General features: G+C 54.9%; 13 protein-coding genes, 1 non-coding gene and 1 pseudogene across 15 annotated transcripts; 8 read left to right on the plus strand and 7 right to left on the minus strand.

Annotated features, from left to right (window-relative positions):
- The first annotated feature begins 588 nt into the window (after positions 1 to 588).
- N657DRAFT_648066 (uncharacterized protein) lies at positions 589 to 1604 on the plus strand. The gene has a single exon (XM_062793448.1). The coding sequence runs from the start codon at positions 784 to 786 to the stop codon at positions 1165 to 1167; it is 384 nt and encodes a 127-aa protein (XP_062645017.1). The 5' UTR covers positions 589 to 783; the 3' UTR covers positions 1168 to 1604.
- A 21-nt stretch (positions 1605 to 1625) lies between these two features.
- N657DRAFT_t120 lies at positions 1626 to 1711 on the minus strand. Its single transcript has one exon. It is a non-coding gene; the product is annotated as a tRNA-Thr (tRNA).
- Positions 1712 to 2222: 511 nt separating this feature from the next.
- On the minus strand, positions 2223 to 2946 carry N657DRAFT_692330 (uncharacterized protein; the record flags this gene model as incomplete). Its single annotated transcript, XM_062797157.1, has 2 exons — positions 2223 to 2462; positions 2563 to 2946. The coding sequence occupies 2 exons, from the start codon at positions 2944 to 2946 to the stop codon at positions 2223 to 2225; spliced, it is 624 nt and encodes a 207-aa protein (XP_062645018.1).
- Positions 2947 to 2995: 49 nt separating this feature from the next.
- N657DRAFT_682902 (uncharacterized protein) lies at positions 2996 to 3614 on the minus strand (the record flags this gene model as incomplete). The annotated part of the gene is made up of 2 exons (XM_062796530.1): positions 2996 to 3251; positions 3322 to 3614. The coding sequence occupies 2 exons, from the start codon at positions 3612 to 3614 to the stop codon at positions 2996 to 2998; spliced, it is 549 nt and encodes a 182-aa protein (XP_062645019.1).
- Positions 3615 to 6901: 3287 nt separating this feature from the next.
- Positions 6902 to 8462, plus strand: N657DRAFT_648068 (uncharacterized protein). The gene is made up of 2 exons (XM_062793449.1): positions 6902 to 7408; positions 7473 to 8462. The coding sequence occupies exons 1-2, from the start codon at positions 7205 to 7207 to the stop codon at positions 8298 to 8300; spliced, it is 1032 nt and encodes a 343-aa protein (XP_062645020.1). The 5' UTR covers positions 6902 to 7204; the 3' UTR covers positions 8301 to 8462.
- A 96-nt stretch (positions 8463 to 8558) lies between these two features.
- Positions 8559 to 9635, plus strand: N657DRAFT_648070 (thioesterase superfamily protein). The gene has a single exon (XM_062793450.1). It carries the CDS (start codon positions 8810 to 8812, stop codon positions 9500 to 9502), a length of 693 nt encoding a protein of 230 aa, XP_062645021.1. The 5' UTR covers positions 8559 to 8809; the 3' UTR covers positions 9503 to 9635.
- A 118-nt stretch (positions 9636 to 9753) lies between these two features.
- N657DRAFT_648071 (uncharacterized protein) lies at positions 9754 to 10920 on the plus strand. The gene has a single exon (XM_062793451.1). It carries the CDS (start codon positions 10064 to 10066, stop codon positions 10598 to 10600), a length of 537 nt encoding a protein of 178 aa, XP_062645022.1. The 5' UTR covers positions 9754 to 10063; the 3' UTR covers positions 10601 to 10920.
- A 478-nt stretch (positions 10921 to 11398) lies between these two features.
- N657DRAFT_692335 (glutathione synthetase ATP-binding domain-like protein) lies at positions 11399 to 14239 on the minus strand. Its single transcript, XM_062797158.1, has 2 exons — positions 13705 to 14239; positions 11399 to 13636 (listed from the first exon to the last, which is right to left on the minus strand). The coding sequence occupies exons 1-2, from the start codon at positions 13826 to 13828 to the stop codon at positions 11607 to 11609; spliced, it is 2154 nt and encodes a 717-aa protein (XP_062645023.1). The 5' UTR covers positions 13829 to 14239; the 3' UTR covers positions 11399 to 11606.
- A 699-nt stretch (positions 14240 to 14938) lies between these two features.
- Positions 14939 to 16067, plus strand: N657DRAFT_577827 (Nicotianamine synthase; the record flags this gene model as incomplete). The annotated part of the gene is made up of 2 exons (XM_062789272.1): positions 14939 to 15229; positions 15285 to 16067. The coding sequence occupies 2 exons, from the start codon at positions 14939 to 14941 to the stop codon at positions 16065 to 16067; spliced, it is 1074 nt and encodes a 357-aa protein (XP_062645024.1).
- Positions 16068 to 16655: 588 nt separating this feature from the next.
- On the minus strand, positions 16656 to 17786 carry N657DRAFT_673586 (uncharacterized protein). Its single transcript, XM_062795697.1, has 2 exons — positions 17342 to 17786; positions 16656 to 17110 (listed from the first exon to the last, which is right to left on the minus strand). The coding sequence occupies exons 1-2, from the start codon at positions 17765 to 17767 to the stop codon at positions 16757 to 16759; spliced, it is 780 nt and encodes a 259-aa protein (XP_062645025.1). The 5' UTR covers positions 17768 to 17786; the 3' UTR covers positions 16656 to 16756.
- Positions 17722 to 18388, minus strand: N657DRAFT_699863 (annotated as a pseudogene; the record flags this gene model as incomplete). Its single annotated transcript has 1 exon — positions 17722 to 18388. A coding segment is annotated over one exon (521 nt), but the record flags the coding sequence as incomplete, so codon positions are not given.
- Positions 18389 to 19694: 1306 nt separating this feature from the next.
- Positions 19695 to 20520, plus strand: N657DRAFT_121991 (uncharacterized protein). The gene has a single exon (XM_062785823.1). The coding sequence runs from the start codon at positions 19830 to 19832 to the stop codon at positions 20256 to 20258; it is 429 nt and encodes a 142-aa protein (XP_062645026.1). The 5' UTR covers positions 19695 to 19829; the 3' UTR covers positions 20259 to 20520.
- A 2508-nt stretch (positions 20521 to 23028) lies between these two features.
- N657DRAFT_122023 (uncharacterized protein) lies at positions 23029 to 23991 on the plus strand. Its single transcript, XM_062785825.1, has one exon. The coding sequence runs from the start codon at positions 23400 to 23402 to the stop codon at positions 23895 to 23897; it is 498 nt and encodes a 165-aa protein (XP_062645027.1). The 5' UTR covers positions 23029 to 23399; the 3' UTR covers positions 23898 to 23991.
- N657DRAFT_648078 (uncharacterized protein) lies at positions 23976 to 24395 on the minus strand. Its single transcript, XM_062793452.1, has one exon. The coding sequence runs from the start codon at positions 24290 to 24292 to the stop codon at positions 24077 to 24079; it is 216 nt and encodes a 71-aa protein (XP_062645028.1). The 5' UTR covers positions 24293 to 24395; the 3' UTR covers positions 23976 to 24076.
- Positions 24396 to 25914: 1519 nt separating this feature from the next.
- N657DRAFT_122006 (uncharacterized protein) lies at positions 25915 to 26636 on the plus strand. The gene has a single exon (XM_062785824.1). The coding sequence runs from the start codon at positions 26111 to 26113 to the stop codon at positions 26540 to 26542; it is 432 nt and encodes a 143-aa protein (XP_062645029.1). The 5' UTR covers positions 25915 to 26110; the 3' UTR covers positions 26543 to 26636.
- Positions 26637 to 26687: the final 51 nt, after the last annotated feature.

Genomic DNA, 26687 nt, shown 5'->3' on the forward strand with positions numbered 1-26687 from the left:
ATTGGTTCGATTATCACAGCATTGTCACCGAACAGGGGAGGTTGGCAGTCGGACTTCCGACAAGACTTCGGACTTGGCGTTCCATTCCTCAAATGTTCAGCTTATGAGTTTTCGATTTCAAAGCAACAACTTGAAGGGCGTGCGCCCTGATAATTACATTTCAAGGCGCCTTCGATCGCTACATGTAAGCCTCGCCATCTGCGTAGAAAAGCAGCAGCTGCTCCAGACGGCGATGCACGCATGCAGCAATGGCACTCTCTAATTATTCAATAACGGAAGCAGGAAGATGCCCACCGTGGACCCGAAGGAGCCTTCGGTCAAAGACGTACTGGAACCTGAATGTCAAGATACGCTGCTAGTCACAACTGATATGCCTGCTCTTCTGCTCAAGTTTCAAACTGAACGTGATGACATAAATAAGGTAGGGCTACCCGAGTAGCTAGGATGGAATTGAAGGTTGCGTAGTGTGATGCGCCTCCCTCACTTGACGCTGTCAATTACCCTTATTTCTGTACGTTCTGGTTAATCTTCTGCCCCTGCAGCATGCCGGGTAAATGCAATCTTCCTAACTCTGGTGCCATGCTCGGCGGTTGCGGCTTGCACAGCCCAAAATTACTCGCTGCAACCCATCAGAAGACGGATCTGGAGCGGGAGCACCCGGGAGGCGCAGGGCAGACCTTGTTTCCAAACTTATCAAGATCTGGCGCATTTCTGGGGGTGGAGCGGTAGCGTAGTACCTTAATCTGGGGGCAGTTCCCGGACAACGACTACGTGTACGGGGCCATGATCTCCACGGCCGACCTCAACGTCGAGAGATCCATCGACGGCGGCTTCGCGGAGTCGGTGCGATGGGCCCAGCCGACGGCGCCCTGCATGCCGTGGCACTCGCCGGCGCGCAGCTATTACAGACTGCACCGGGCCGACAGGATAAAGGTCACGCGCGATATGATCTGGTACCCAAAAGATTGGTTCGACGATGTGTTCAAGCCCGGCTGCATCGAGATACGCCAAGCCCACATCGTAGGCGCCGGCACGCCCGAGGAGCCGGCGGATGAGGAGGATCTCGAGCTGAAGCAAGTCGACTTTGGCCGGGTGCGAGGAACTGCGCGACTGCCCAAGGGGAAAAAGGCCCCCCCGCGCAAAGGCCGCTGCCGCAAACTGGGATGATCTCGACGACCTGCCAGATTACGAGGATGTTGTTGCCAGTGATGATGGTGATGATGATGTTGACGTTGATCATGATGGGGCGGCGGCTGCACCGATTCAGGCGAAAAGGGCCACCGTGCGGGAGCGTGGCATGGGCGGCGATGAGTTGGAGACACGCCTGCCGAGAAATTCCTGGTTCATCGTGGACACGGAGAAGCGTGAGGAAGACTATGAGAGATTTGTCCAAAAGTGCCGTGATGTGCAGGAAGGTAGATTGACTCTTTTTACCCGACCATCGTGAGCGACGGAGAAAAGATGAAGAGTGGTTCCGGGAATGGGCTCTTCCACGTCGAAGCTGAGGAACAAGGGCTCCTTAGGCGATGGAAAGCCAGTTATGCGTGTTTGCTTGCTGCATTTGTTGGCGGAATGCAAAAAGACATTTTTAGTTGTATAATGGCAAGGGTTTTACTGAAAAAGTATGCCCATTACAGGAATTGAACCTGTGATCTTTGCATGTCGTCAAAGCGATACAAGTGCAACGCATTAGCCACTATGCTAAATGGGCTTCGAGTTAGTGTGTAATTGCACTAACGTAACTTATTAACTAAACTTCAATTGTGCTTTATGATGCGTGGCGACAAGCCTTTTGCTGGGCGACAGCAGACTGCGGCATTGGCCCTGTGCCTATCGAAGGTCTAGGATATTGCTGAGAGTATAGGAGTCAAAACGCGCTAAGCCAGCAGGTCGAGATACGTTTCCCCAGAAGTTCTAGTTTGGAGGCTGGTGCATTCAGCGTGATTCAGGTTGAAACAGGGTACTGGATTGTTTGGAGTGCCTTGAATTATGTTTACAGTGTGGACTGCCTGGTTGCCTTAGTTCCTACTTGCACATTACTTGACTACGTATTTCGGCGCAGTCTTATTTTCGGAGAATCCAGACGAACGAAGAGGAATGCGATGTACAGGGACATGCTCATTACCAGCATTTCAATGACCCAGGAAAAGAGATAACGTTACATGACAAGATGTAATAAGGAAGGGAAGATGTATAGCGGTTTTCATATATTCATGTGACTGTCAATGGCTTGTCTCCCATCCCGGCCAGCCCCCCTTAGCGTCTAGGCAAATCATGCGCATGAGTGTTTCGACCTTGTGGTTGTGTAGTCGGAACGAGGCACCGATATTGTTCTTCTGCTCGGAGCTTATCTTGCCCTTCGCGATGACGAGTTCGCGGTGGCGTAGAGCACCGCGGGTGCTGCCGGCGCCGAGGCCGCCAAGCACCATAGCCAGAATGGCGACGGGCGCCAACTCGAGATTCTCGACGAGAGAGTAGACGGCAAGATCGCCATTACCAATCGCGTCGACAGCCGTCATCAGTGCGTGCCATTATTGCGGCGGTGCCGCCGAGACCGCTAACGACGGCGCCGACAAAGGGGATCAGGAAGATGATGCCCTCAGGAATTTTGAAAATGAGCTCCTTGGCTCTCCGGTCTCTCTCTTCCTGACCAACCTTCTTGACCTCCTTCATGGACGAGACTGCGTCCTTGAGGAGGAACAGGGGCATGGCGAGAACCGCGGCCGCATCGACAGGACTGCCTTCGAACAAGTCAAGGCCCAGCATCATATACATTGACTCATATGGGGCCATCATGGTATCGAAGTTCTTGCCCACCTCGTCTACCACCGTCTTGGGGGTTAGCACGTCGAAGTTGGACTTGGCAGTCGGGGAGCCGCGGTGCTCCTTGTCGAAGTTGAAGCACATGCCCATGCCACCAGACGCTGCTCGCAGCGGAACTTCCATCTGTATTCGCAACCCCGATCCATTCCAGGTCAATTCCCTGGTTGGAGAGCTACTTGTTGAAGCCGTCACGGTCGCGGAGCTCCCAGAGGAACGAGTATGACTGCATGTACTCATTGGGCGGATCCTTGCAGTCGTACTTGCTGGCGTCCTTGCGGTCGCCAGGCTCGCCCTCGGTGTAGTAGCAGTCAAAGAAGTCGGCAATCCGCTGCTCGCCGTCGAGCGTCATTGCCCGAAGACGTTCTCCCAGCGTCTTCTGCATGTAGTCGCGGTCAAAGCCGAAAACGTCATATGTAGCCAGACGCGGCCTCACCGTAGGCGCTCATGGACTTGACAAGCATTCCCTAAAGAGCTCTAATAGCGTTCATGGCAACGCACTTTCCCCCCGACTTTTCGGCGTCCCTGATCACATCATCGAGATCATCATAGTTCTGGAGGTCGCACTTGTGTGACAGGTCCGTGGCTCCAATGTCGAGGCCTGATCCTGTGATGCCCTTGCCCTCGGCCTGTAGGTCGACGGCCAAACACTGACACTGCCAAGGTTGAGGTCCTTGTACCATTGGACTCGCCGCTTGTTCGTCTCGTGGTCCATCATGGATGCACGCCACCCACTCGGTATAATCGTAGTCGGAGATATCGGAATCGGGCTCATGGTCACCACTAGTACTCATAGGACTTGCCGCAGATGCTGCCATACATATTCTTGATCTGGCGAACGGCGTCCGAAATGTACCCCGAAGTGTTGGTGCAGTAACGCGGCATGGCGGGTTTGGGGGGGACCTGATTCCTCTCCCCCAGGTAGAAGGACGAGACGCCGTCACAGCCCGGCTCGGCCATTTGAAGCTGCGGCTTTAGCTGTCGATGCCGACAAAAACGTTGTACGAGGGCACGCAAGCCTTTGTAATCATGGCCAGCGAGTTCTCCGTCCTGGGATACTTGTCTATCCAACTCAAGTGTAAGATCACTGGCTCGGGAACGCGGACTGGAAACCCGGATCTTGTTGGAAGTAAACCCTCGAGAAGGGATCTCTGACAACCGACCAGATCGACAAAAGCAATTCCGGCCTTCCGGAATGCCTCGACTAGACAGTCGAACTCCTCCCTTGGCGGTATTCTGAGGCCTTCAAGCGTAACAGACCCGAGCTTCGAGGTCAGGCGCGCTTTTCAGCGATCGCCAGTATGTCTAAACCCGATCGGCCAGTAGAATATGCAGCCCATACGAAGACGCATCAGCGACGGCGGGAACATTGCCAGGAACTCTTCCGTCGTCACCACTTCACAGCTGCGGTCGCTCTCCACGTTGCCAGGCTCCTCAAACACCGACCCGTACAACGCAAGCTGTTCGAGCTCTAAGGTCTCAAGAGCAGAGAAGTGCTTCAACAAAAATCAAACCCTAACCCCATAGCTCATACCAAGTCGGGTCAGAGTCCTCGTCATCATCCGAATTGCTCAGCTCATAGCTCTCGCCAACGACATCACTCTGCCTCAACGTGTCCTTGATCGGGAAAGCCGAATAAGATAATCTCTTTAGCGTCTTCTTCGCAGTCCCCAAGTGCCTTTCCAGATCAAGCACCTTCCGTCCACACTCCATGCCGCCTTGAAGAAACAACTCTGAATCCTCAAACACCGTACTATGCCGAATGATAGCCTCAACCTCCTCAGTCCCAACATTATCACCATTGATCGACAACTTCCTCAGCCAGGGCAACTCAACATCCCACGGCAATGACTTCAACTCATCGGGGCCGTCGAAAAACATATCACCAACATCGTCTCCACCACACTCCACCGCAACAAGACTCTCAAATCCTTCGCATGCCTCAAAAACGCCCTGGCCTCCTTGGTGTGATACGTGTGTTACCAAGCCCTCGGCCATCGGTACCTCCACCCCACAAGCACCACATGCCTGAGATTCTCCATCGGATGCGTCCAGTCCAGCCACGTCTTCGCAGGCGACTCCCCCAGAAAGCGGCGCTGCAGCAACACATAGGTCGCCCCCGACGCAAGCGCAATGGCAAGCTCTCGGGCCTCCGAAAGATAACTATATTATCGCCCGGACCACCAGGACCCGAGTTTCTCCTCCGCCGAGCGCCTACTACACCAGGTGTGGCCCCCGTTCTTGTTTGTGAGCGCGACGTGTTGCTCGCGTGTCATGGATGGGATCTTATAGTTAGCGGTCCAGCGGACTAAGCTTGTGACGGATGCAGCTAGGCCGGTACGATGGCAGAGGGTGTGAACGAAACTGGCGAGGCGGGGGGTGATGATTCGGCGGGCGAGGGAGTGGAAGAAATGGAAGAGGATTGGTTGGGCGATGGCGCAGGTGTTTGTAGGATGCGCTGAGTTTGGCGAGGGCTGCTTGATCGTCAATGGCGGTGGCGGCTCTGTCTTGGGGGATTTCGCCGATATGGGGATAGCGGCAGTGCATACGGAGGTTTTGGCTGATTTTGAAGAAATCCTCGGCGGAGAGGGTGAGGAAGGTGGGAGCGGCCGTGGCGGTCCGGAGATATAGGCTTGCCATTGCGTGTTGCATGGTGGAGAACCAAGGAAAATGATGGTCAAAAGTGAGGTAGGTGGAAGAAGTGAGATGTGGTGGAAGAGGTGAGGAGAAGTGGTAGAAGCAAGGGCTGTGAGGTGAAACGGGATCGAGGAAACTGTTAGTATTATTTGAAGTGTCATTAACTCCTACAATACCGCTGTGCACTAGGGCTCTGGAACGTTGTCTTGTTTTATTTATCGTGCAGGTAACCGTGGCCTCAAGGGTCGGGTAAAAATCCTATACCGACAATCAAGAAACCAAACTCGGTGACTGCCAGATGAGCTTACGAATACAGAACAGAGAACCTGGAAGGCATCATGACCTTCGACGGAAGGAGCATTGAACCGCAAGCTCTAGCTCTAGTCCCCTGGTCAACCGTCCGTCACTTACAACAACGTTACGATATTTGACCGTCAAAACACTCAGGCGACTTACTGACACATAACATACCTTTACTAGAAATAGACTCCTAACTATAAGAGAAGGAGAATCTGTAACTTTAAAGAGGATGTAATGGACGCTCCTTCCTAAAGAAAATCTCAACCTGAAAACGGACGTTAAAACGAAGATTATCTTTCCCCACGAAGAGGGTTATTTAGTTGAATGGCTCCTAATTATAGCATTGAAGAGAGTTGAACTCTAAGATTTTAAGGGACGATCTATTGTAAAACGTTACTTACCCGAGTATTTTGCGTGGTAACTAGAGGTACCTTTTTAAGTTAAACTAATACTATAACCAACCTTAACTCATTTTCAGAGGTGCCCGGCGCCCTATGGTAACGTTATCTTATTATCGCGACTGTACTTGGACACTGTCGGCCTCGATGCCCTAGGCAAACTCGTCTAAAGCCGCTACAAACTTACTGTCTTTGCCGCCGCTACCGACGATACCTTTTCACTGTTTCTGTAAGCCGCACCAAATGGAGGCCGTCGATGCCGGTCCAGGTCAACAAGCCGCCCTCGATTCTCAAAGCCTGCTTCCTCCATCAAACCAAAGGCAAACCGCTACTTTACCAACATCCCCGTCTGTTTTCTCAATTTTTTTTTCGCTCTCTCCTCTCTGTCCGGTCATCCGCGGCTTTTAAATTGAGCCACGGTCACGGTGATCATTTTCCAGGTTGGCCCAGTTCCGCGTAGTACAGTACCTAGATCATCACAATCACTGGTACTGCGCTGTAGCTTGGTTGCGGATTAACACATTGTCCCCACAGCAGGAAATGCGCATGTGCGCGGCAACCGGAGTCCGGGGGTCATGAATGCCGAACCTCGGCTCAGAACCGCATCTGGTCAGCTGACTCAGCTACCCTGATCTTCACTTCAGTGGCCCAATCGGACAAGACTTCCAAAGCTGGCCGGTGGGACGGCAGGGGCATTTGCCTCATCTGGCTGGATCCGAGTCGAAAAGATCCCTTCTCGGACCTCAACGAAGGCGCAGCAGGCCCCACTATCATCAACCCACTCAACAGAAAATGTCGTGATAAAACAGGCGCCGACCCATCCGGGCTCATGGCTATCCCGGGCGCAGACGCCAGTTCCTCGTCATTCCTTCTTGCCAAGTGCGGCAGCACCCTCTTTTGTTTCGCGCGCAGCGTCCTTCTCTGGCTTGTCGTTCTTGTCGTCGCGGCGGCCGGCGCATTGGGTCGTCGATTCGTGTCTTCCCGCCGTGTCCCCGGCGGCACCAACGAAAAAAGCTGATCGCGGCATTTTTCTGTACAAACCGGACACAATGGCTGTCGGCACGCTCGCTCTCTTCTACCCGGTGTTTGTGCCCATGAGCGCCGCGGCTCTCGCCTACGCTGGCCACCGGGCGCTCTATGTCGACTGGCGCCTGGTCCTGACGCAGTTCCTGAACGGACCCGGCCGGACAAGTCGGATCCTGCTGCTATTGTTCCTCGTCCTGAACTGGAAGAGTCTGCCGCTGGCATGGACGGTAAGACCTTTCCTCCTGGCAGCTCCAGTCCCACCATTGCTGACCTTTCCCTCCTTTGTCCCAGGTCCGCATCTTCCACTCCTTCATCTACCACGTCCTACGCCGCCCCAAGACTTTGCCGCAGCGCGCCCTCTTCCACTACAGCGTCACCTCGTCGCGCACCTCGCTGCTCGAGACCGACTACAACATCCACAAGAGCAATTCGACCTACTTCGCCGACCTAGACGTCAGCCGCTCGCACCTGGTGACGCACCTGTTGGGGCCCGGTATGCCCATCATCGGCGACAACGCCAAGAACCAGCGTGTGCGCGACAAGGACGGCAACGTGGTTAAGGGCGCTTTCGGTGTCGGCTTGGGGGCCGTCTTCTGCAGCTTCCGCAAAGAGATTGCGCCGCTACAGGGGTACGAGATGTGGAGTCGCATTTTGTCGTGGGATCGCAAGTGGCTGTACATCGTCACGCACTTTGTGGTCAAGGGGAAAGTGAGGCCGACTGGTTGGGACGGCAGGCGCATGGGCAGAACGCGGAACAAAGTTCAAAAGGCCGACGGCAGCGGCGAGGAGGTGGATTTTTCAAGGTATGTCATTGCCACGGCCGTCAGCAAGTATGTGTTCAAGCTCGGGAGGTTCACGGTGCACCCGGCTCTGGTGATCGAGGCGTCCGGGTTGTTGCCTGAGAGGCCAGGCGAGGGGTGGAAGGGCGGCGAGACGGGCACGGGGACGCCTGAGGATCTGGGGGAGCTGGACGAGGCGGCCGAGTGGGACTGGAAGCGGGTTGAGGCGGAGCGGAGAAGGGGGCTGGAGTATGCCGAGCATTTCGCTGCGCTTGATGGGACGAACTCGCTGTTTGATGGCGGCGAGGACGGCGCAATTGGAAACTTTCCGCTGGGTTAATTGTGTGAATAGAGGTTGGGAAGGAGTGTGAGCGGTGTTGGTGGCTTGTCGCTTGTGTGGGGGACACTCCATCGGTATCAGACATAGATATACATCTTTAGAGCTGGCTAGCTCTCATCCGTTCCATGCTCACGGGCTTGAGAAAAATCCTGCATTTGAGACGGGTCACCGTAATATACGGCGGCTTTATGGCTTTCATCTCGTGTCACTCGCCCCACCCTGCCTCGGCATCTGATCTCCTTGCCGGCGCCAGGGAAACTGTGGAACTGCAGGCTCCTCATTTCCGCGAGTCTGCAATTTAGATTTCCAGTTGTTCCTGGATCTGTTTGATGCAACTTGGTGGAGCGCCGAAATCCTAATTCACATGCATGCATTCTAGCAGGCGCCTCCACTTCCACTTCCACTTCCACACTCCAACAACAGTCATGATCAGATTGTAAGATTCATTACGTGGTACTATGTCGGCACTTAAACCCACATCACCCCCTCAGGTTCTCAGCAAAGCCAAAATGGCGCTCCAGCAAGCCAACGCCGCCGCTGCCGCACGCCAAATAGCCTACTTCCGCGCTATCCCATGGTGCGCCTCTCTCCTTTCCCAACCGAACCTCGTCATGGACCAGTCCGTCTCGCGCCGCCTCTCACACACGGCCCGCGACACGCTCCTCTCGCGCACCCTCAACTCGGCCGAGGCCATACCCGCTTACATTACTTTTTATCCGCGGCCCTCTCCATCATCAACACCACCGGCATCAGCATCTGAGTTTCAACCTCAACCTCATTCTACAGAATCATCACAACCACTTTCCGGCTCTCCGAATAGTCCAAACTTCATCCGCGAACTCAAATCCTTCGTCGCCCTCGGCCCGGGTCTCAACGGGTGGGAGGGGATCTGCCACGGCGGCATGGTGGTCACGCTGCTGGACGAAGTCATGGGCCAGGTGTTTGCCGCCAACAAGGCGCACGGTTTGCTGGCCGACATGCCCGTCATGACGGGGTACTTGAACACGAGGTTCGAGAAGCCCGTCCGAACGGGGACGTCGCTCGCGAATGATGGGAGGGGGGCGAGTGTGGTCTTGATTACGGCGAGGTTATTGAGGAATGAAGGGAGGAAGTATTGGATGGAGGGGGAAGTGAGTAACGAGGGCGGGTGTGTGATGGCGAGGGCGGAGGCGTTGTTTATTATGCTGAGGGGGAAGTTGTAACTACGACTTTTTCTCTCTTGGATTGACTTTCAGGGTCGGGGGGCGATGTGGAGCGTTGTGGACTGATAAAGTTGATAGAAACGGTAGATATACCCTACTAGTAAGGAATACTTATACGGAGTTTGGTTTCGAGATAGAATTACTTGGCAGCCTTGGTTGTTCATCACAGAGCATTGTTTGCTGTCCTGGCTCATTCCCGGAGAATCTCTCATCGACTGCCGAGCCGGAACGTGGTCACCGAGTACAACCAGGTATCCATCGCAATGACACCTCGCTTTCATGCACCGCAGATCGGCTGGCCTCCTGAAACTCGACGAGCAAGGCAGTTCGGTGAAACAGCCTGATCCCTTTTTACCTGCCCTAAATTTCCACGAATCCTAGTTTGCAAGTCATTAATAAGGTCACTCTATGGAATGCCGATACGGCAGTGTTGATTCCGCAGAAAAGGGACAAATATATAATAGATGCCGTAGTAAGCACTCGTCCATCCCTCAGGCTCGTTCCCGGCCAACCTCCTCTCACCATCAACCCCCTATTACACCACCACGCCCACCAACCACCATGCGCCTCCTCTTACTCGCCCTCCTCTGGGCCTTCACAACCCTCAGCAGCGCCACGATAACCTGGCGCCTGCAAAAGGCGAGCAACCCAACTAGCGACCAAGCCGACGCCTACTCGCGCATCGAGTCCGCCATGAGCAAGGCCGTGGCGCGCTACAACCGGCTGGCCCCGCGCGCCAACAAGGCCGTGACGGTCCAATACGTGCCCAGCGTGCAGACGGCCGACGGCAACTTCAACGGCAACGTCCGCTTTGGCTCCAACCGCGCCTACATGACGGAGCGCACGGCGTTGCACGAGATTGCCCACACGCTGGGCATCGGCCAGACGAACGCCTTCAACACGCGCTGCGCGGCCAACAACTGGCCGAGCGCCACACGGCTGCTGCAGTCGTGGGATGGCGCCGGGGCCAAGATCAACTGTGGTGGGGGACATATCTGGCCGTATGGGTTGAATTATGAGAATGAGATGAGTGAGACGAATGCTGAGAGGCATTGTCGGTTGATTGATGCTATGTTGGCGGATGGGTTGGCGGCTTGATGAGAGGAAGGACATCATGGAAGCAAGGTGCTGGGATGTTTAATGTAAGGTCGCGGCAGCGCCTGAGATGAGGGAGGGTTGTGGATTGAATGCAGGCGACTTCGCTGGGTTCAGTTGTGTTTCAAATGGGCATCTTTATGGATGCAGCGCTGAATTGAGCTCGTTTTTCCAACTCCGCAGTTTGCTCGAAAGGCGGTTGAGTGTCCTGAAGACAAATTTGTCGAGCAAGGAATAAGGAATCGAGAAAGGGGCAGCAAGACACTGCAGTTTGGTCCTGTTTGTTGAGAAGCTGACGGTAAATAAATACAAGTAATAAGCGACTGTGATAGCATGGTGTTAGGGTGCTACCGTAGAGGTAGCTGTGAAGGAACACGATTTGCGGGAGGCCTAATAACAGCCAGCGAGTAGGAGCAGTTGAAAGACTAATGAACATAGAAACCATTGAAACGCAGGTAAGTTATATCGAATGATAATGGTCTTTTGCCAGAGCTGTCTGCTATCAGGTTGTGTGACTTGTCCTGTTCCCTATCAAACTTCCAGTCGTCTTATTGTACGGAGGTAGTTAACGAACCATTCTTCTTCAAGTTGTTCTGGGCCTGTAACCGCCCAGAGGCGATGCGCCTCTGGTGATTTTGGAGCCGGTCACTTGCTATTCTTTCAGCTCGAGATCGTCTGGAAGATCAACTGCTAACGCGATAGGCTCAAGAGCTCCTTCTCATCCTCATGAACATCGGGTGATTCTTAAGTAACTACTTTATTGACCAAGTGAGACTGCATCGGGACACTAGGTAGTATTGTCTAAATTCTAAAAAAAAACCTATTCCAGGATCTTGAGCCAGCAGTCTAACGTACAGATCAGTCTACTTATACAGCAAGCATTGCAAGGGAGAAAAAACAGGCCAGACCCTCCTTTCTAACCAGACTCCAGCGCTCACCTAGACTGTCAAACGCCATGTACCAGTAACTACCAATCGGGCTGTAAACCTCAAACGCCCTATACCGGCCTCTACTCCCCTTCCACCTCGATGCGAATCGCCTGCAACACCTCATCCCCCACCTCGATCGCATCCCTCCTGCTTACCCGGCTATACACCAACAGATGAGCGACATAGGTCCTCGCCCCGTCCGTGTACAGCCCGATTCTGTCGCCAGGAGCACAATAGTCCACGGCAACCACAATCCTCTCCTTGAGGTCCGGCCGCCGCGTCTTCAGTTCCTCACAAGGCGACAACCCCGACGGCCACCTGACGACACCCTCCTTCGGCGCAGGAACATAGACCAACCGCGACCAGTACTGCGCGCCCCTCGTCCTGCTCTCAGCCGCATGGTCAAACGACCTGGCAACCAACCGCAGCCTGTCATGGTCCCCCACCGCAGCCAGCATATGCGCCGCGAAGAAGTCGATCCCATAGGTATGCCGCGAGGGCACACTGACCCTGTACCCGGGCGGACGCGCATTGATCTCGACCAGCTTGCACTCCGCCTTCGAGACCATCGCCGCCCCATCCTCCCTGCAAGACCCAAGGCTACCCCTCACCACCAAATCCACCACTCCCTTTCCCACATCCCGATACTCCATTTCCGACCCAACAACCCTTGCCTCGACATGGAAAACCCCCGTCCGGAACCCAGCCTTGACCAACAGGACTCTGAGCGTCTCCCGCACAGTCTCCTGCTCCTTCCCAGGTAACGCCGACGGCAGCGTCAGCGCCTCGGGACTGAAGGTGGCTTCGACGCCCGCATCCTTCCCGTCCGCCTGACACGGCGGCTCGTCGGCAATTTCAAAGAACAGGACCTCGCCGTCGACCAGGACAAAATTTGCGTCGATCTCCGGCCCGTCAAAAAACGGTTCGATGACGGCTGCGCTGCCGTGGCGGGCTGTTGCCTTTGCCACTGCGGCAGCGAGGTCCCCGGGCGAAGAGACTTTGCTGACGCATTCCGAGGACCAGCCCTTTGTGGGTTTCACGATGAGGGGGTACACGGGCGTGAATGCCGCCTCGGGCGATGAGAGGAGCGCGTTGAGTTCCTCAACCGACGAAACACGGGCCACACTGTGGCCGGTTGCGTCCTGCAGCAGGCGGGAGCGGTGCTTATCGACGGAGGTCTGGAAGGCCGAGACGGGGTTGGTGGGCAGACCTAATGCCTCGGCGACGCGGGCGGTGGCGACGAAGAAGTTGTCTGATAGTGTAAAAACGCCGTGAATGGGCAGCGGGTAGCGGACGATGGAGGCCACGATGCGGTCGACGACGCCCGCGTCCTCGGTCATGTCGGTCGCCAGGAAGGCCTCGCGGTGCATGCGGTTGTCGTCTGTGTCGGGCTGCAGCCAGTGGCCTTCGTCATCGATGATGATGAGTTCGAGGCCGAGGGCGCGCGCTGCGCGGTAGACGGGTCCGCCGGCGGTGAGGTTCGGTCGGCCTCGGATGAGGGCGACCCGCTTGCGGGCGACGGGTTGTGAGGTCAGCCAAGGGGCGTTGTTGAGGCGGTCGCGGAGCTCGTGGGTTAGACCCAGCAGGTACTGTTGGAGGTCAAGGATCGAGACGGATGATTCAAGATCAACCCACTGAATGAGGCCCGCAGCCTGCTCGATCAGACTCGCCAGGTAGGCCTCCGAGTGAGCGAAGGGTGACAGCCGGCAAGCAGTGTACTTTTGCCGGACATGCAGACATTCTTGAATTTTGGAGATGGGGAAAGGAAAGTCTTGGAGGCGGAGTCGCAGAAAGTCGGACCGGCTTGCGTACCCATCGGTTGATGGAAGGATGGCGGTGAAGACGGAGACGCCGGCAGTCGCCCAGTTGGATTGACCGAGGCCAAGGTTTGTGAGAGCTTCGATGAAACGAGAGGTTTCTGGGTGTGGCTGGTGTCCGTTAACTCCATTGACGCCCTTGACGGCGTTGGTCTCGCTTACTCCATTGCGAGATGACACAGGACTGTATGACAATCGCAATGAGCTTGGGAGGAGGATAAAATGTGCAACCGAGTACAGGTCGCAGAGCGGAACAACCTCCCAAAAGAAGGGACGGCGGGAACTGCTTGGTCCTGTTGGGCGTCAACGTCTATGTCATTGCCTTCGGATTCGTCTTGATGAATTGATGAATGGCACTTACTGTTGACCGATTCGAGCGGCGACGGTGGGGTGTTGAGAGTCGGCGAGTTAGAATCGGTGTCGGAGTCGAGGAAGAGCTTGGGCTGCTGACCGTCGAACTGGCCCGGCAGCACCCCAACAGCCATGATTGATGCGTGTTATAATGACAGTCGATGGGTAGACGAGCTAGTGGAATTAAACAGTGGCCTAGAAAGGATGGGAGAAGGTCAGAAAGGCGAGAAGGTGACTGGAGCTAGCGAAGAACTAAGGTAACCTAAGAAACCTGCCCAACGCGGTCAAAAGGCATGTGAAATGTGCTTAACATCGTCAATTTAAAGAAAAACGAGTTGACGGAAGACGACAGGACTCAGACGAGGCAACTTTTAGGGCACGCCGGTCCTTGGGCTCACCGCTGGATGGGCACAGGCAGTGCAACAACAGGGCAGAATCTGCGTCATCAAGGGTTGGCATTTTCGGAATTGCACCACGGAACATTGCCGTAGATTGCAATACGGAAGCACAGGGGAGTGAAACCACGGCAAGGCACGGGAAGGGGCGCTGCGGTTTTTTGGTTGCGAGATTGTGATTGTTGAGAACCTCGATGGGCTCCATATAGATCGTATGGCTGATCTGATAAGAGCCCCGGTTCGTTGGCCGATTCAAGAGGCTTGGGGGCTTCTTAGCCCCTGTTGGCGCCACTTTTCCAATCTTGAGACCCGTTACCGGACCCCGAGAACCCTGATGGCCAGGTACCTTGATGGCCTGCCTATGCAGCAACCCGACCTCTCCATTCGCGGCCACCACCCACACAATCTCAACAATGCGGTGGACTCCCGTTCCTCCTCCAGAAGCCGTTGGTGGAAGCTTGGGACCCCAAATAGCGCCCCGCGGCTATGGAATGGGATCAAACGCCAGCAGGCGCAAGCTTTCCCAATTGCCAATCTGACCCGCCCCATCGACGCAGGATGAGCGGCAGGCAGGCGCACCATGCAGTCTCGGGTCGTGGATATAGGCCACATGTCAGGCTTTTCCCGCGCTTTTCTTCTTCTCAAATTCCAAACTGTCTTTGATTTCCCATCTCTCTTTGCAAGAAGGTCTTGAGAGTGGGAGTCGGAGACTCAGAGTGACCTCTGACTGACCAAGCATTGGACCCCAGGAGCTGGCGAGTGACGACTCGAGTCGACTCCCGATAGCTCAGCCAGATCGCGCGATAAAACCTCCGCTTTCCCCTGAGAGCGCCACCCTCCATCACCAGGATGCCTCTCTTTGCCTCGTGGCTGCGGCTGGCTAGCCCTACGGCCAAGATGGACGCTCGTCCCTGCGCCTCGCACGATTCCATTGCCATCGTTGAGAAGCCCGACGCCCTCCACGCCCAGCTGGCCGACTCGAGGGCTGAGAAGGTTCGCTGGCTGGTCCAGAGCATCGTCGAGACCCACGCCCAGCTGCTCAAGCTCCCTCATTTTCGGCCGGGAAAGGCCATCAACCACCTCCTGGGGAACCTCGTGGCCGTCTGCTCTGAAATTCACGACCGGGACATTGTTGACAAGGTAGCTCTTCACTTCAGATATTGATTCACGACATAACCCAAGCTAAAATCTCCAGGTCTTATCCAACCCTAACGTCCAAGGAGTCCTCCTCTCCCTCCGCCAGATCTGCGCCCAAGCCGAGTCCTGCCTCGAGCTGCATTGGGCCGAGCACATCCTCGCCGGCGGACCCCAGAGCCCCGACGAAGTCCTCGCCCGCCTCAAAACCTTTCCCTACTACGAGAACTACGAAGAGCTCACCCGCCTCGAGCTCTGCGCCATCCTCTCGGCCACCAAGACCCCGCCGCGCCGTGTCGCCTTCATCGGCTCCGGGCCCTTGCCCCTCACATCCCTCTGCCTGCTGCAGTCCCTAAAACACGACGCCCTCCTCGCCCGCCTGGCACCAGCAACACCCCACCCACCAAACGGCACCGCCATCGACATGTCTGTGTTATCTCCGGCAACGGACCCCCTTATCCTCAATGTAGACTACGACCCGGCCGCAATCGCCGCGTCCCTGACCCTCTCGCTAGCGCTGGGCGAGACGGGAAGTGGGATGGAGTTCATCTGCGCCGAGGCCACGTCCCCGTCCAAGGACCTCGCCGAGTTTGACGTGGTCTACATGGCGGCGCTCGTCGGCATGTCACAGGCGGAGAAGGAGGGCATCATCCTCCAGGTGGTCGATCGCATGCGGGCCGGGGCGCTGCTCGTCGTGCGCAGCAGCTGGGGGCTGAGGAGTTGTCTTTACCCGGAGGTTGATCTCGCTACCGAGGGGTTGCTCAAGAAATTGGAGTGCTGTGTGGTGGTGCACCCGTATGGACAGGTGGTGAATTCGGTTATTGTTGCGAGGGTTAGACAGTAGATGCAGGTGGGATAGATGGAGTAATATTTGATTGATGGGCGGTATCATACATCGATAAACTCAAGGGGCAAGGGGGTAAGAGAAAAGCTCAGAATGGCATTTTGTACAGGGTCTGTTGAATCGTTTGGCGGCAGCATTGCATTTTTTTTATTCATCGCATTTCCACTCAGCACGTTAGACAGGACGTGTGGACGAGATATGAACCCTCGAAGTCACAATCGTGTTAGCCTGGCAAGAAGCCTTCTGGGGCAAGCTTCCATACGTTTAGAAAAAAGAAGGGTACGCACGCCGAGTTGCGGTTTCTGAAAGATTGAAGAGATACATACATAATGAATGGCATGCTAGGTTCTGAATCATTCTCCACACTCGTGAGGGACCACCGTCCCGGGGTGCCCCAAGTCAGCCCAAGTGTCGTTCATCCTACAAGAACCTCCAGAGCTCGCTGCAGCTCCATCTTTCTTTCATGCATACATCGGAAGATCCGAGAACCCATCTTGCCGTTGGGTTTGAAACTGGTAACTTCAATGCCGCTGCTAACGAGAGACCAACACGTCGAGAGAGAGCAGTATATGGCCTGGCGGGTTACATGTCGAAGTACCTCTTTCTTCCAAGTTTCCCCTCAATTTGCCACACCAGATCACTGATTTGGCATACCCAAAGCCAAAGTCCCAGCCTTACGTGACACCTGGCTAAGAAATTGGTCTATCTATCCGACCGGCCAGGCGCCACTTCAATTCAACCTCAGCCATGGGAAAGACTTTCCCCTCGAACCAAGGGTGCTTCATGATCCGCTCAAGGCTCGCCGTTTCTCCAGACTTCCACTTGAACATGCTCCCAAGCAAATCACCAAACTGGTGGATGTCATCTCGAGTCATGTAGTACTCGTACTGGCGATTTTCCTCCCCGTGCCCTTCCCAGTACTCATCGTCTTCGTCTTCCTCGTCCGAGCCTACCCGATACCTCAGATGCCGCAGCATCCTCTCCTCCAAGAGATCCTCCGTCCCCCACTCTTCCCTCCTCTTCTTCCTCGCCGCCTCATCCGTCTCCGACATTCAGTCACTACCCTGTCCCAAATCACCGCCTTCCTCCGTCTCACTATCTTGTTGTTCATCATCCGCCACCTCCCCAGCAGCAGCGTCACCCCGCAACATCCCCTGCCACGCCACCCAATACACCCTCGGCAGCGGACCCAAGTACCCCTCCAACCAGGACATCATGGGTCAGATATCCGGCCCAAAGAAGGCTCCTGCCGGGAACGGCTCGATTCCGCACACGACGGCGAACATGGTCGCCGCGAGCGACCGCATGTCCGTGGCGCGCCCCAGGGGGGCGACGCAGAGAAAGTCGTCGGGGGCGCCGTAGTTGAAGGGGATGCCAGTCGTCTGTTTGCCGTCGGCTGTGACAGTTGTAGAGAGTGTGTCCTCCGCTGGGGAGTACATGTAAGATACGCCAAAGTCGGCGACGGCTATCGAGGGCAGATTGAAGCGCTTGTGGTCTGGCCGGGATAGCTGAGTTGGACGGGGATGACGAGGTATTTGGGAACGTTTGGAGGGAAGGTTGCGTCGAAGCGGTCTCAGGGTCGAGGTCATGCCTGTAGTCAGGGTCACATTCGCACAGGTGGCCATTATGGGTGGGGCAGGGAACAGCTTCGTCTTGAGCGTTTCCGTCGTCGTCGTCGTTGTCGTCGTCGTAGGAGGCATTGTGTTAGTAAGAAACCGGCATGTAAAAGACGGGACCGTCCTCGCCGTACTCGGGGATGCACTTTTGGACTGGGAGTACCGTCGGGACGCCTCCCAACAGCTAGATCATTTCCTTCTCGGCTAGATCATTGATGCTGCTGTCCAACTTCAAGAGGATGTTGGAGGGGCGAAAGTCTCCGTGGCAGGGACCCTTGCTGTGCATCAGGTGCATCGCCCTGATCAGCCGGGCACAGATGTCCTTGAGCACCGTAGGTTTCTTCCGGTAGTGGCGTGCTGCGCGAGAGGTAGGTGGTTTGAGGAGCGGGATAACAAGACAGAGACGCCGGCCGTTGGGTCCAGTAAGCCAGAAGTGCTCGAAGAGACTGGCGAGCGGGCATGGTCTGGTATCCTGGGGCAGAGGCTCTCCCACCAGGAGGTCACAACGTGAAAGTTTCAGGTCCGGGCAGTCGTCGCTTGAAGCATCGGCAGCAAATATCTTTACAGCTTGCCATTTCTGCGACTTCAGATCGCGGCAAAGCCACACAATGGCCTGCCCGCCATAGCCGGCCTTATGCACCACCTTGAAGCGGCCGTTCAGACGTCTCCGAGAAGAACAGGATGGAGTCCGCCGGGTTCGTAGTAGTTAGCCATCTTCGGCAATCTCCAAGTCCGCAAAGTAGTGATACTCTTGAGGCTGCTGCAATTTCAGCGAGCTCTCCATAGTCTCGAGTGGTTTGTTTGAGCGCCGGTTGTTTGTGAGAAATTGGGAGTTGAGGGTTGGAGATACGTTACTCAAATAAATTGAGGTGTGCCATGAAAAAAGATAGAGAAATTTGGCGCAGGAACTGCAGACCATGGTGGTTAAATGGCCTAGGCGCGTTCGACTCTTTCACATGAAGCGCATGCTGGCTTTGTTTGCCTGACAATGGATGGGCTGAAGCCTCGTGCCAAAATCGGAAATGTGACAGTTCGGAAAAACCAAGGAGCTATTTCGAGACTTTCTTTGTCTCTCGAGACAAAGGATTGTCTCCTCCGGGGCCCCTGATGTAAAGGAACAGTATTACCTTCGCGCCGCAAAAAGTACCAGGTGTCTGATATGTGATGAGTGTCGTGGCTATCCATGTCGGTGACTTTGCGCCAACATCTACCCCTTACCCCTAAGAAACTGGGCGTCCCATAGCCCTTTTGGAAATCTCTGTATCAACTATTCATTGTTTGTTTTAGTTTCAAATTTTCAGCTTTGATACTATCCCATCATGTCACTCACGGTGCAAGGCAAATCTTGCTGGTTGTCACCCGTGGATGTAGATGATTAGAATAAGGCAAAGTACATGAAAATACTAGAAGTGTATTTACAGGAAGTATGATGTATAGCCCATCCCGTCAATCTGGATGGATGTTGTACCTGTCACTATACTCAGGTACCCCATGTCTTAGTTCTAAGTGCCTCATTGATCCCAGTTCAAATCCCTTTCTCTTCTAATCAACACCGGGGCAGGTGAGCCATTCTTCTTGTTTTAATATCGGCGCTCGGTATTGCCTGGCGGCTACATGAAGTTCAAGGTACAGAGGATCTCGAGCTTTTATAGCAGTGGCGGACCTGACTGGACAGAGGCACGACAGCGGCACCGGAGCGGAACAAGGCCTCCTATCCCTGGCATCTTCTGTCGGAACGAAGCCGCCTTGATGGCTGCATTCAACGGACCTCGGTGGTTGATTGGTGCCAGCACCGCAACCCCTCTTCCTTACATACTTAGTCCTCTCCCATGCCCATCAACAGCATGGTCAATCAATCACTTTTTACCACATTAAAAAATTCAATCCACTGCTTTGACTGGGAATAGCTTCTTCCAGCGCATATCTCAGCGGTCGTCGCCCTGCAGGTTCCAACATCTTCCCCCCGCACACGCAGAGTGGCCGATGGCCCGAAGCAGAACATCTCACGCGTTCTGGCACTTATGCTGAACCCTGGATGCGTCGAGACCCCCTCCTCTCCCGCTTCACTTAGTTACAACCTGATGAAGCTCGGTGCCACTAACAACAACACTTGACACGAGCGTTCAATTCATATAGGCCGTCCCTCATGACATCGTCAAGCCGTTCCTTTAAAAAAGCGGAGCTCAAATCTGATATGGTAAATGCCATCAACTACATCTGCAGACTTGAGGCTTTAGAACAGGGCTTCAGGTGCCTAGTAGTCAGGGGCCCAGTACACTGCACTTACACGGTCCGCGATCCCACAACGAAGCGCATCACAGGCCATAAGCCCGTGGACGAGAAGCTTACCGTCTTCGTGGGAGAGTCTTGGCCAGCTTGTCAGAGTCAAGGCCACATCTATGTGGTCACCGAACAGCACGGTCTTCCCGTTCAGCGTATAAGGGAACCTGAAACGAGCAAGTTGATTGCACCGGGTTGCAAGCCCGCCGGCACCGACTTCTGGCTTCTTAGGGGACAATATATGCGGCCTAGTTGGGGTCCAGACGCTTGCCCACTCAAGGTTGGTGAGCGTTGAGCAACCAGAGTTACGTTTTACCTCTCGGAGAGATCATAGATGAGAGTCAAGAGAAACTGTACTATAACTGGTGTTTTTACTGTGTATGGAGAGATCGAGTTGCCGTTTAGATTTGAGGTATCACTAAGGTACCTTGGCGTTGTGTTTCTAGGCTCGAATATCCCCTTGGTTCACTTCGATCACAGCGCTCTTAAACATTCCTCATCGACATGAAGGGAGGAATTGCCCCTCCAAGATTTCTACCATGTGCGATTTATCTACCGTGTGCGATTCAGATGCAGTAAAACTTCCAATGGCTTTTATACCCAATGCGGCAGTGGCAACGCATAGCATACCTGAAGCAGATCTGATGTCCAGCCATCAGGAAGACGGGATACCACTTCGTCTTGGTACCACATCAAGAGTTTCAAGCGACAGCTCGACGCCGGGAACATCAACGTGATGAAACAGTATAGTTTCCAGGTACATGTCACCATTGAGTATTGGCCATGATTATACCCACTGTTGCTGAGTCGATGAGCCGACTTTGATTATATAAGGGACTCTGGAGGAAACGAGCGAGGCAACAACTTGCAATGGGAGTGCACAAAGGGCGTTTTTGTGTGTATCAGGCACTGGAAATGGCTCCGGAGGGGTGAGAAGCAGATTTGTGTAGGAGTTGAACCTGGGAACGCAAGGTAGGAACCACAGTGTGTATCTGTTGACCACCACGCCATACCGTCCCAGTGATTGGGGGATGTGTCCTGATAAAAGGTCATTATCCCGGGCCGGGGGGTGTTGACCCATTCACCACTACACTAGAGAAGCAAATACCGCGATCAAACAACACGAGCGACTTCGATGGCAATCCTCTCATGGAGACGATTCCTTCTCGCAACTCACTGCGACACCGAAGCCCGAACTCGACCTCCCAATTCCCCTTACAGACAATGGCGGGGCGCCACAGCTATCATTGTCTCGAGCATAAATCCGAATCGCCATCCCGGAACAGCATTCCAAGCCGTCAAACGCCACCAAGCCACCAAACACCTCTCCAGACTCTCCACCCACGCGCGCCTTGCACCCGCCAGGGCAGTAGCCGCGAGCCCAGACAAAACCAACCAAACGCCCCGGGGGGTCCCAATCGTTGATATTGTACGGATACACATCCAGCAAGCATAACGCGTCCGCCGGCGCTTACTTGCGCTTGGCGCCGTGTTATTTGCCGCCTGTAAAGCAAGTGAAGGATGATGACATCAAACAGAAGAGGAGGAACTTTAAGGAAGGAATGAAGGAAGGAATGCCTTGGCAATGTATCTTGAGAGAGGTAACCAAAGGTAAGGTGTGTTCTTGGGGCGCTGGATCGGGGCTCCCGCTGTTGACACTGTACTTGCTGCGTCCAAGAAGCCATCAGAATTTGAGTCTTGGGGCGGGCGATCGGCCAGTTTCAAAGCCAGCGTTGGTGGACTTCGTTCAGACGAGGCAGATTGCTCCCACTACGGTGGACTGTGGTCCCAGGAGCATCCTGGTCATCTCCCGTGGTATGTTATGGTGGGAAAGTGGGGGGTGCAGGCTGAGAACAGTCGAGGAGGGATCATGAGAATGGGGGAGAATGTGTTAGAAATTGCATTCTGTTTGGCCAGTGATTGACGATCTCCTTCACGCCAATTGAATGACCTGAGACACAGCACAACCTCCGGTTGCAGCACGCCGGCAAACGTGATTGCTCGGTATTAGAAGCTCAGTTATGTAGCAGCTGCTGGAGAAAGCACTGGCTGCTCCTCCTCATTTGTGCTGCTCGCCGGGCGCGCTCATCCAGACCGACAGATTTTGGAGCAAGCAACCAGGTTTTTGTCCCGCAGCGCTCACTCCTGCTACGCGACGGTGAACTTCACAAAACTGACCCAAGGATTGCCATCGCCAGTGGCCTGTCGTTGAGCGTGGCTGGGGCTCTCTGTACGCTCAGGGCCGGTGAACCGGGATACTCCAGAAGGATCCCAAACATCCATGCAATGACACGCCACGTCCACTGCCATCCTCGTGGTTTTCACGCTTCCAACCCGCTAAGACGACTCCGCTTTCTCATGAGCCTTCATTCAAGTACCTGTACTTGCGAGCCTGATACCCACACCCACAACTGCTCTTGTCAAAGGATTGCATGGAAGGAGTTGGCCAAGGCACGCTTGTCGGCGTATGGCGCTTGTCTGGTGGCTCAGAAGACGTCCTATCCGGCCTGCAAGCGCATACCAACCGCATAGACGCTCGGCTCCATTGGGCCGGAACCTGGCCATTCCCGTGGGGGACTCTGTCCAAGGTTGGGTTGGTTGCCGGCCAGGTCGACGAGGCCAAGGGGCAGCAGCAGCATCTGTACTGGATCGCCGGCAAAAGGATCCGGCATCGCTGCAAGCAAACTGCCACATCCTCTGCTTGGCAGCCTTTCCGTGGTCGTGAGGTGTCTTCCAGCTGAGATCTCAGGACTTTGCTGGCAAAGGACGCATTATAGCCCCAACCGTTAGCTCAATGTTGTTTGTCGGCGAATACTAACCCATCGTAAGTCGCCCAACGGCATCTCAGATGCTGCAGAAGCAACAGGTCATATGAGGAGAGACGGCGACAGAGTGGCTTGCTTGCTGCACCGGGTCCCTTGCTCTGTCCAAGACTTTTTCCTTCCCACGATTTGAGAAAGCATGGAACTTCTGGAGGGTTGCGCGGGTTGGCCCAGCATGGTCCGCGGGTATCTCGGCTACCAGTCGCGTCAACGGACGAATCTGCACCACTTCTTACCGCAGTCAATGCATGTTGGGTCGTCTTGGCATGCGCGGTAGCCAATAGCGCCGGCTAAGAGAACTCCACTGTCCGGAGAAGGATCCGAGAGCCGCGACCTCGACCAGTGCGCAGTAACACAAGCGTTATGCGATCTTCCTCGGAGATGGCCTGCCAAGGTCAGTTATGGAGACTCGTCATTCCTCCCCTCCGCATGCGGATGGCGAGAAGACCAGGTCGGGGTATAACTGCAGCCAACGCGCTTGTAAGCGCCGGATGCACCGCTCGTCTCCTCCCCATTGGCCAACCTTGCGCCACCGCCTGCACCAGATCGTACACGCATTAGCGCAATCCCACCGGGTTTAGCATGGCGAGCAGAGTTGGCAACATTGATTGCACATGTGTCTGATATGGTGGTTCTACTCTGCTCACCGATGGCAATATGCAGGCTGCTCGCCGCCGGTGGCAGGGGTGGCACTGCGTTTGCTAGAGAAGCCGGTGGCATCGGTGGCAGCCGGCCAGCAAGAGGGCAATGCCGTCAGCGGAAATGACAAACTGCTTGCTGGCCAAGGGGCATCTGCTTGCATGTTCGATGGAGCATGTCTGGCCAGATGTCGGGCAAGTCTGGGCGGTGTTTCCAAAGGTAAATTGTCGTCCTGCTTGCAGAGTCTAAACTTCATGAGGAAGCTCTGGGCCAAGAAATTTTGGGTCTCGCTGTTTATCCCGAATACCGATCAATGTGGGTTTGCGGCACAGCTCAAGCCCGGGTTGGAGCCGGCCGAAGGAGAACGTGGAGGGCCGGGAACGAGTTCCGCTCCTCACAGGCCCTGCGAGCAAGAAAGATGCGCCGCATTGCGGATGTTTCTCCATTCGTTTCGTTTCGCGAAGAGATTGTAGTGAAGGCTGAACTGCAGGATCTCAAGCTTCAGGTTTCCTCGGGGTGGTCTGTGCGGAGTGTCCTTCGTCAAGGGGTTCAAACACGACACACAGACTCCTCATGAAGACGTTTTGAAACGAAACAGAAGCATCGGCTGATTTGCCGGGTGTTTCGAGAATGCTTGCGATGAACTAGCTCATCAATAACCGTCAAAGGTCATCGATCCCCGCAGACCCGGCTCTTTGGGATGGTGTTTCGGTTGGTGCCTCGTTGTATGCATTCTCGAGGCAAGATGCTCCTTGGCTGTGGGAGGGAGGATCGGGGTGTGACTGCCAGGGGTTTGATCCCCGAGAGCAAGCAACAAGATTGGCGCAGCGAAAGTCGAGATGCTGGACAAAGCTGAGCCCTGCCACATGCAGAACCTTTTTGGGAATCGCGAATTGGCGGCTGTCGGGGATTTGGATTTCTGGAAGCCATGCCTCTGGCGATGGTAGTCCTCTGCTAGCTTGTTTGAGAAGCATGGGCGACGATCAAGAGTGATTAGCTCCGCGCTTTTGGCATGCTGATCAAACCAAGCCAACGGTACAATGAACGTGTGAAAGCGTTCGTCAACTGGAACCAAAACCGTTCAACCGTTCAGAACGGATGGTTTCTCGCCAATGTACGGGGTAGCAACAAAGTTGTGGGAGGGACACCCTGAGTCGGCCTGTTTCTCTAGGAACCTATTAGTATTATAGGTATAGCTCCTAAGGAGAAAGTAACGATAAAATAGATCTAGTTCTGAATATTCTTACTAGTAGTAATAGAGTCAAAATCTTTAACGTAGCTAGGATTGCGGATGGACGGCGCTATTTTGAACTGATCTAAATGCGGCTTGCTATCACACAGTCCCGAACATCTGGTCTGAGCCTTGATAACGTCATCCATCTCGCATGCAAATGCTTCATAACTTGTTTGGAGCTTCAGTAAAGGAGTCGAGTTGTAAGACCACCACTTGGGGATGAAAGTTTTCTTTATCGAGATGCTACGGAGGTGCTCCTTCCTGCAAAGCGCAGGCTCAAACACCTGCAGACCAGCCTCCTGTCAGCTGCACAGGCCATATCCTGAAGCTTCAGGTAGCTGCCGTTCTTGCCGATTGAGCATATTCACCCCATCGCTGGTAGGAACCTGAACCCTCCTGTTTGAACTCGATTCCCATGCAGCACCGCAAAACTCAAAACACAATTGAAGTCCACAGCGGAATTGTTCGTTTCATAGCCTTCCAGGTTCAAAAGGGGTCCGTGTTCCGGACAGTGCGGAGCGGACCCGATGACACTATCCCCAAAGAAACAAGCTTCCTTGCCTCGGTTGGGCAGCCATTGAGAAGGCGGTAAAATCGCACGCCAAGCGGCCAAGCCAGATCAATCGCCGCGCAACTTGAGTCTAATCCGTATAGCCTAGCCGCTGCCTCGTCTTGCTCCCTCCGAAAATTGGGCCCGCCCGAGTCCAGCTCAATGAACAGACGGCTCTCCGGAAAGCGTTGTGAGGTCGCGTTCCAGATGTTCCAAGCGGAGCGACATGGACCCTCACTTTGTTGGCCTTAAGAATCGTTTCTCAAATCCCCGCATGTTGATTGCTGGGACACTGCCATGCCACGAGACGAACGTGGGCAGCGACGCAATGTATTTCATGGGCAACTGACAGGCGGCACGACAGACAAAACGCAATACGGCAAGCCACGGTATTTCTTCGTTGCCGCCGTCGATGGAAAGGGCAGGCCCGCTCATTTCGCTCGCCGCAGCCTGCCGCTGTTAGGCCGGCCCATTGTCGAGGCCAGGCGCCTGCAGCGGAACCCTCCCTAGGAGAGTTCTGAGCTTCCGTTGACCAGGACAAAATGGATGCAACCCTCTTCCCACCAGGCGAGGCAACGCTGAGCTCTATCCAATTCTGCGCATCGAATGCCGCAGGAACGATGGCCCAATCCCTTACTCATTCAATTGCTGGAGTCAAGTCTGTACCGACCCGTGCAGACAAACGGACAGACCCCAGGGTTGCAGTCTTGAACCCCTGCCGCCCCAGCCATCCCACCATCCAACCCGCACCTGCGCGACCCCTGCGACATCAGATGCGGCGACCCTCGTGCCTTCATAACTAAACGGCTGCAGCTCGAACCAGGTGCCCCTGTTCGGCCCAGCCAACAGAGAAGTGCAAGACTAGGAGGTACGTACCTCCGTGCCGCTCCCGCAGGATCACCATGCTGGTGGAGGCTTGTCTTCCTCTCCACGCTTCACTCCATGGGGTTGTTGGGATCTCTCCCATTTGCACATCTGCCGTGGAAACGTCTTGTCCGTCTTCTCGGCTGTGCTTAGCCGTCCCAAACGAGTGTTTGCGTCGACAAAGGTACCGCTACCTAAAACACAAGGGGTCGCAAGCCCCTCTGCCCTGCCTTGCGCGTCGACGTATCTGCTGTGCGGAGGATGAACGTACCAGTCGTACACAACATCCTTCCCCAGGCTCTCTTTCCTCTGGCCACTTCCCCTGCTCCTGGCGCTCAACCGCACCCATCCCGGTCATCTTCCGGGCTGCAGTCGAGCAAGCCATGGCTAGCCTCTTTAGACCTTGGGACCGCAACCCTGCCGTCTCCACGAGTCTGCCTTGTTCATATCGGGGAAGATATAAGGATTGACCACCCCGCCGACTTCAACACCGACTTCGACACTCCAGCGAGCCTGTCTTGCATACCATCACCAATTCTCTCCCACCCCTCTCCTTCTTTGGCTTCATCGAGCAAGCGCTGTCGAAAACACCAAACATTATCACAACTTCAAGGG

The sequence above is a fragment of the Parathielavia appendiculata genome, assembly GCF_033297405.1.
Source record: "Parathielavia appendiculata strain CBS 731.68 unplaced genomic scaffold N657scaffold_12, whole genome shotgun sequence".
Lineage (NCBI taxonomy): Eukaryota > Fungi > Ascomycota > Sordariomycetes > Sordariales > Chaetomiaceae > Parathielavia > Parathielavia appendiculata.

Bases quoted from the DNA above. Each gene is read 5' to 3' on its own strand.
- N657DRAFT_648066 (XM_062793448.1), top strand. From the start codon at position 784: ATGATCTCCACGGCCGACCTCAACGTCGAGAGATCCATCGACGGCGGC.
- N657DRAFT_648068 (XM_062793449.1), top strand. From the start codon at position 7,205: ATGGCTGTCGGCACGCTCGCTCTCTTCTACCCGGTGTTTGTGCCCATG. The intron at 7,409-7,472 runs GTAAGACCTTTC...CCTTTGTCCCAG, and splicing joins GTCTGCCGCTGGCATGGACG to GTCCGCATCTTCCACTCCTT.
- N657DRAFT_648070 (XM_062793450.1), top strand. From the start codon at position 8,810: ATGGCGCTCCAGCAAGCCAACGCCGCCGCTGCCGCACGCCAAATAGCC.
- N657DRAFT_648071 (XM_062793451.1), top strand. From the start codon at position 10,064: ATGCGCCTCCTCTTACTCGCCCTCCTCTGGGCCTTCACAACCCTCAGC.
- N657DRAFT_692335 (XM_062797158.1), bottom strand. From the start codon at position 13,828: ATGGCTGTTGGGGTGCTGCCGGGCCAGTTCGACGGTCAGCAGCCCAAG. The intron at 13,637-13,704 runs GTAAGTGCCATT...GACGCCCAACAG, and splicing joins GCCGCTCGAATCGGTCAACA to GACCAAGCAGTTCCCGCCGT.
- N657DRAFT_673586 (XM_062795697.1), bottom strand. From the start codon at position 17,767: ATGCCTCCTACGACGACGACAACGACGACGACGACGGAAACGCTCAAG. The intron at 17,111-17,341 runs GTGTGCGGAATC...TGAATGTCGGAG, and splicing joins CGGCGACCATGTTCGCCGTC to ACGGATGAGGCGGCGAGGAA.
- N657DRAFT_121991 (XM_062785823.1), top strand. From the start codon at position 19,830: ATGACATCGTCAAGCCGTTCCTTTAAAAAAGCGGAGCTCAAATCTGAT.
- N657DRAFT_122023 (XM_062785825.1), top strand. From the start codon at position 23,400: ATGTGTCTGATATGGTGGTTCTACTCTGCTCACCGATGGCAATATGCA.
- N657DRAFT_648078 (XM_062793452.1), bottom strand. From the start codon at position 24,292: ATGTGGCAGGGCTCAGCTTTGTCCAGCATCTCGACTTTCGCTGCGCCA.
- N657DRAFT_122006 (XM_062785824.1), top strand. From the start codon at position 26,111: ATGCTGGTGGAGGCTTGTCTTCCTCTCCACGCTTCACTCCATGGGGTT.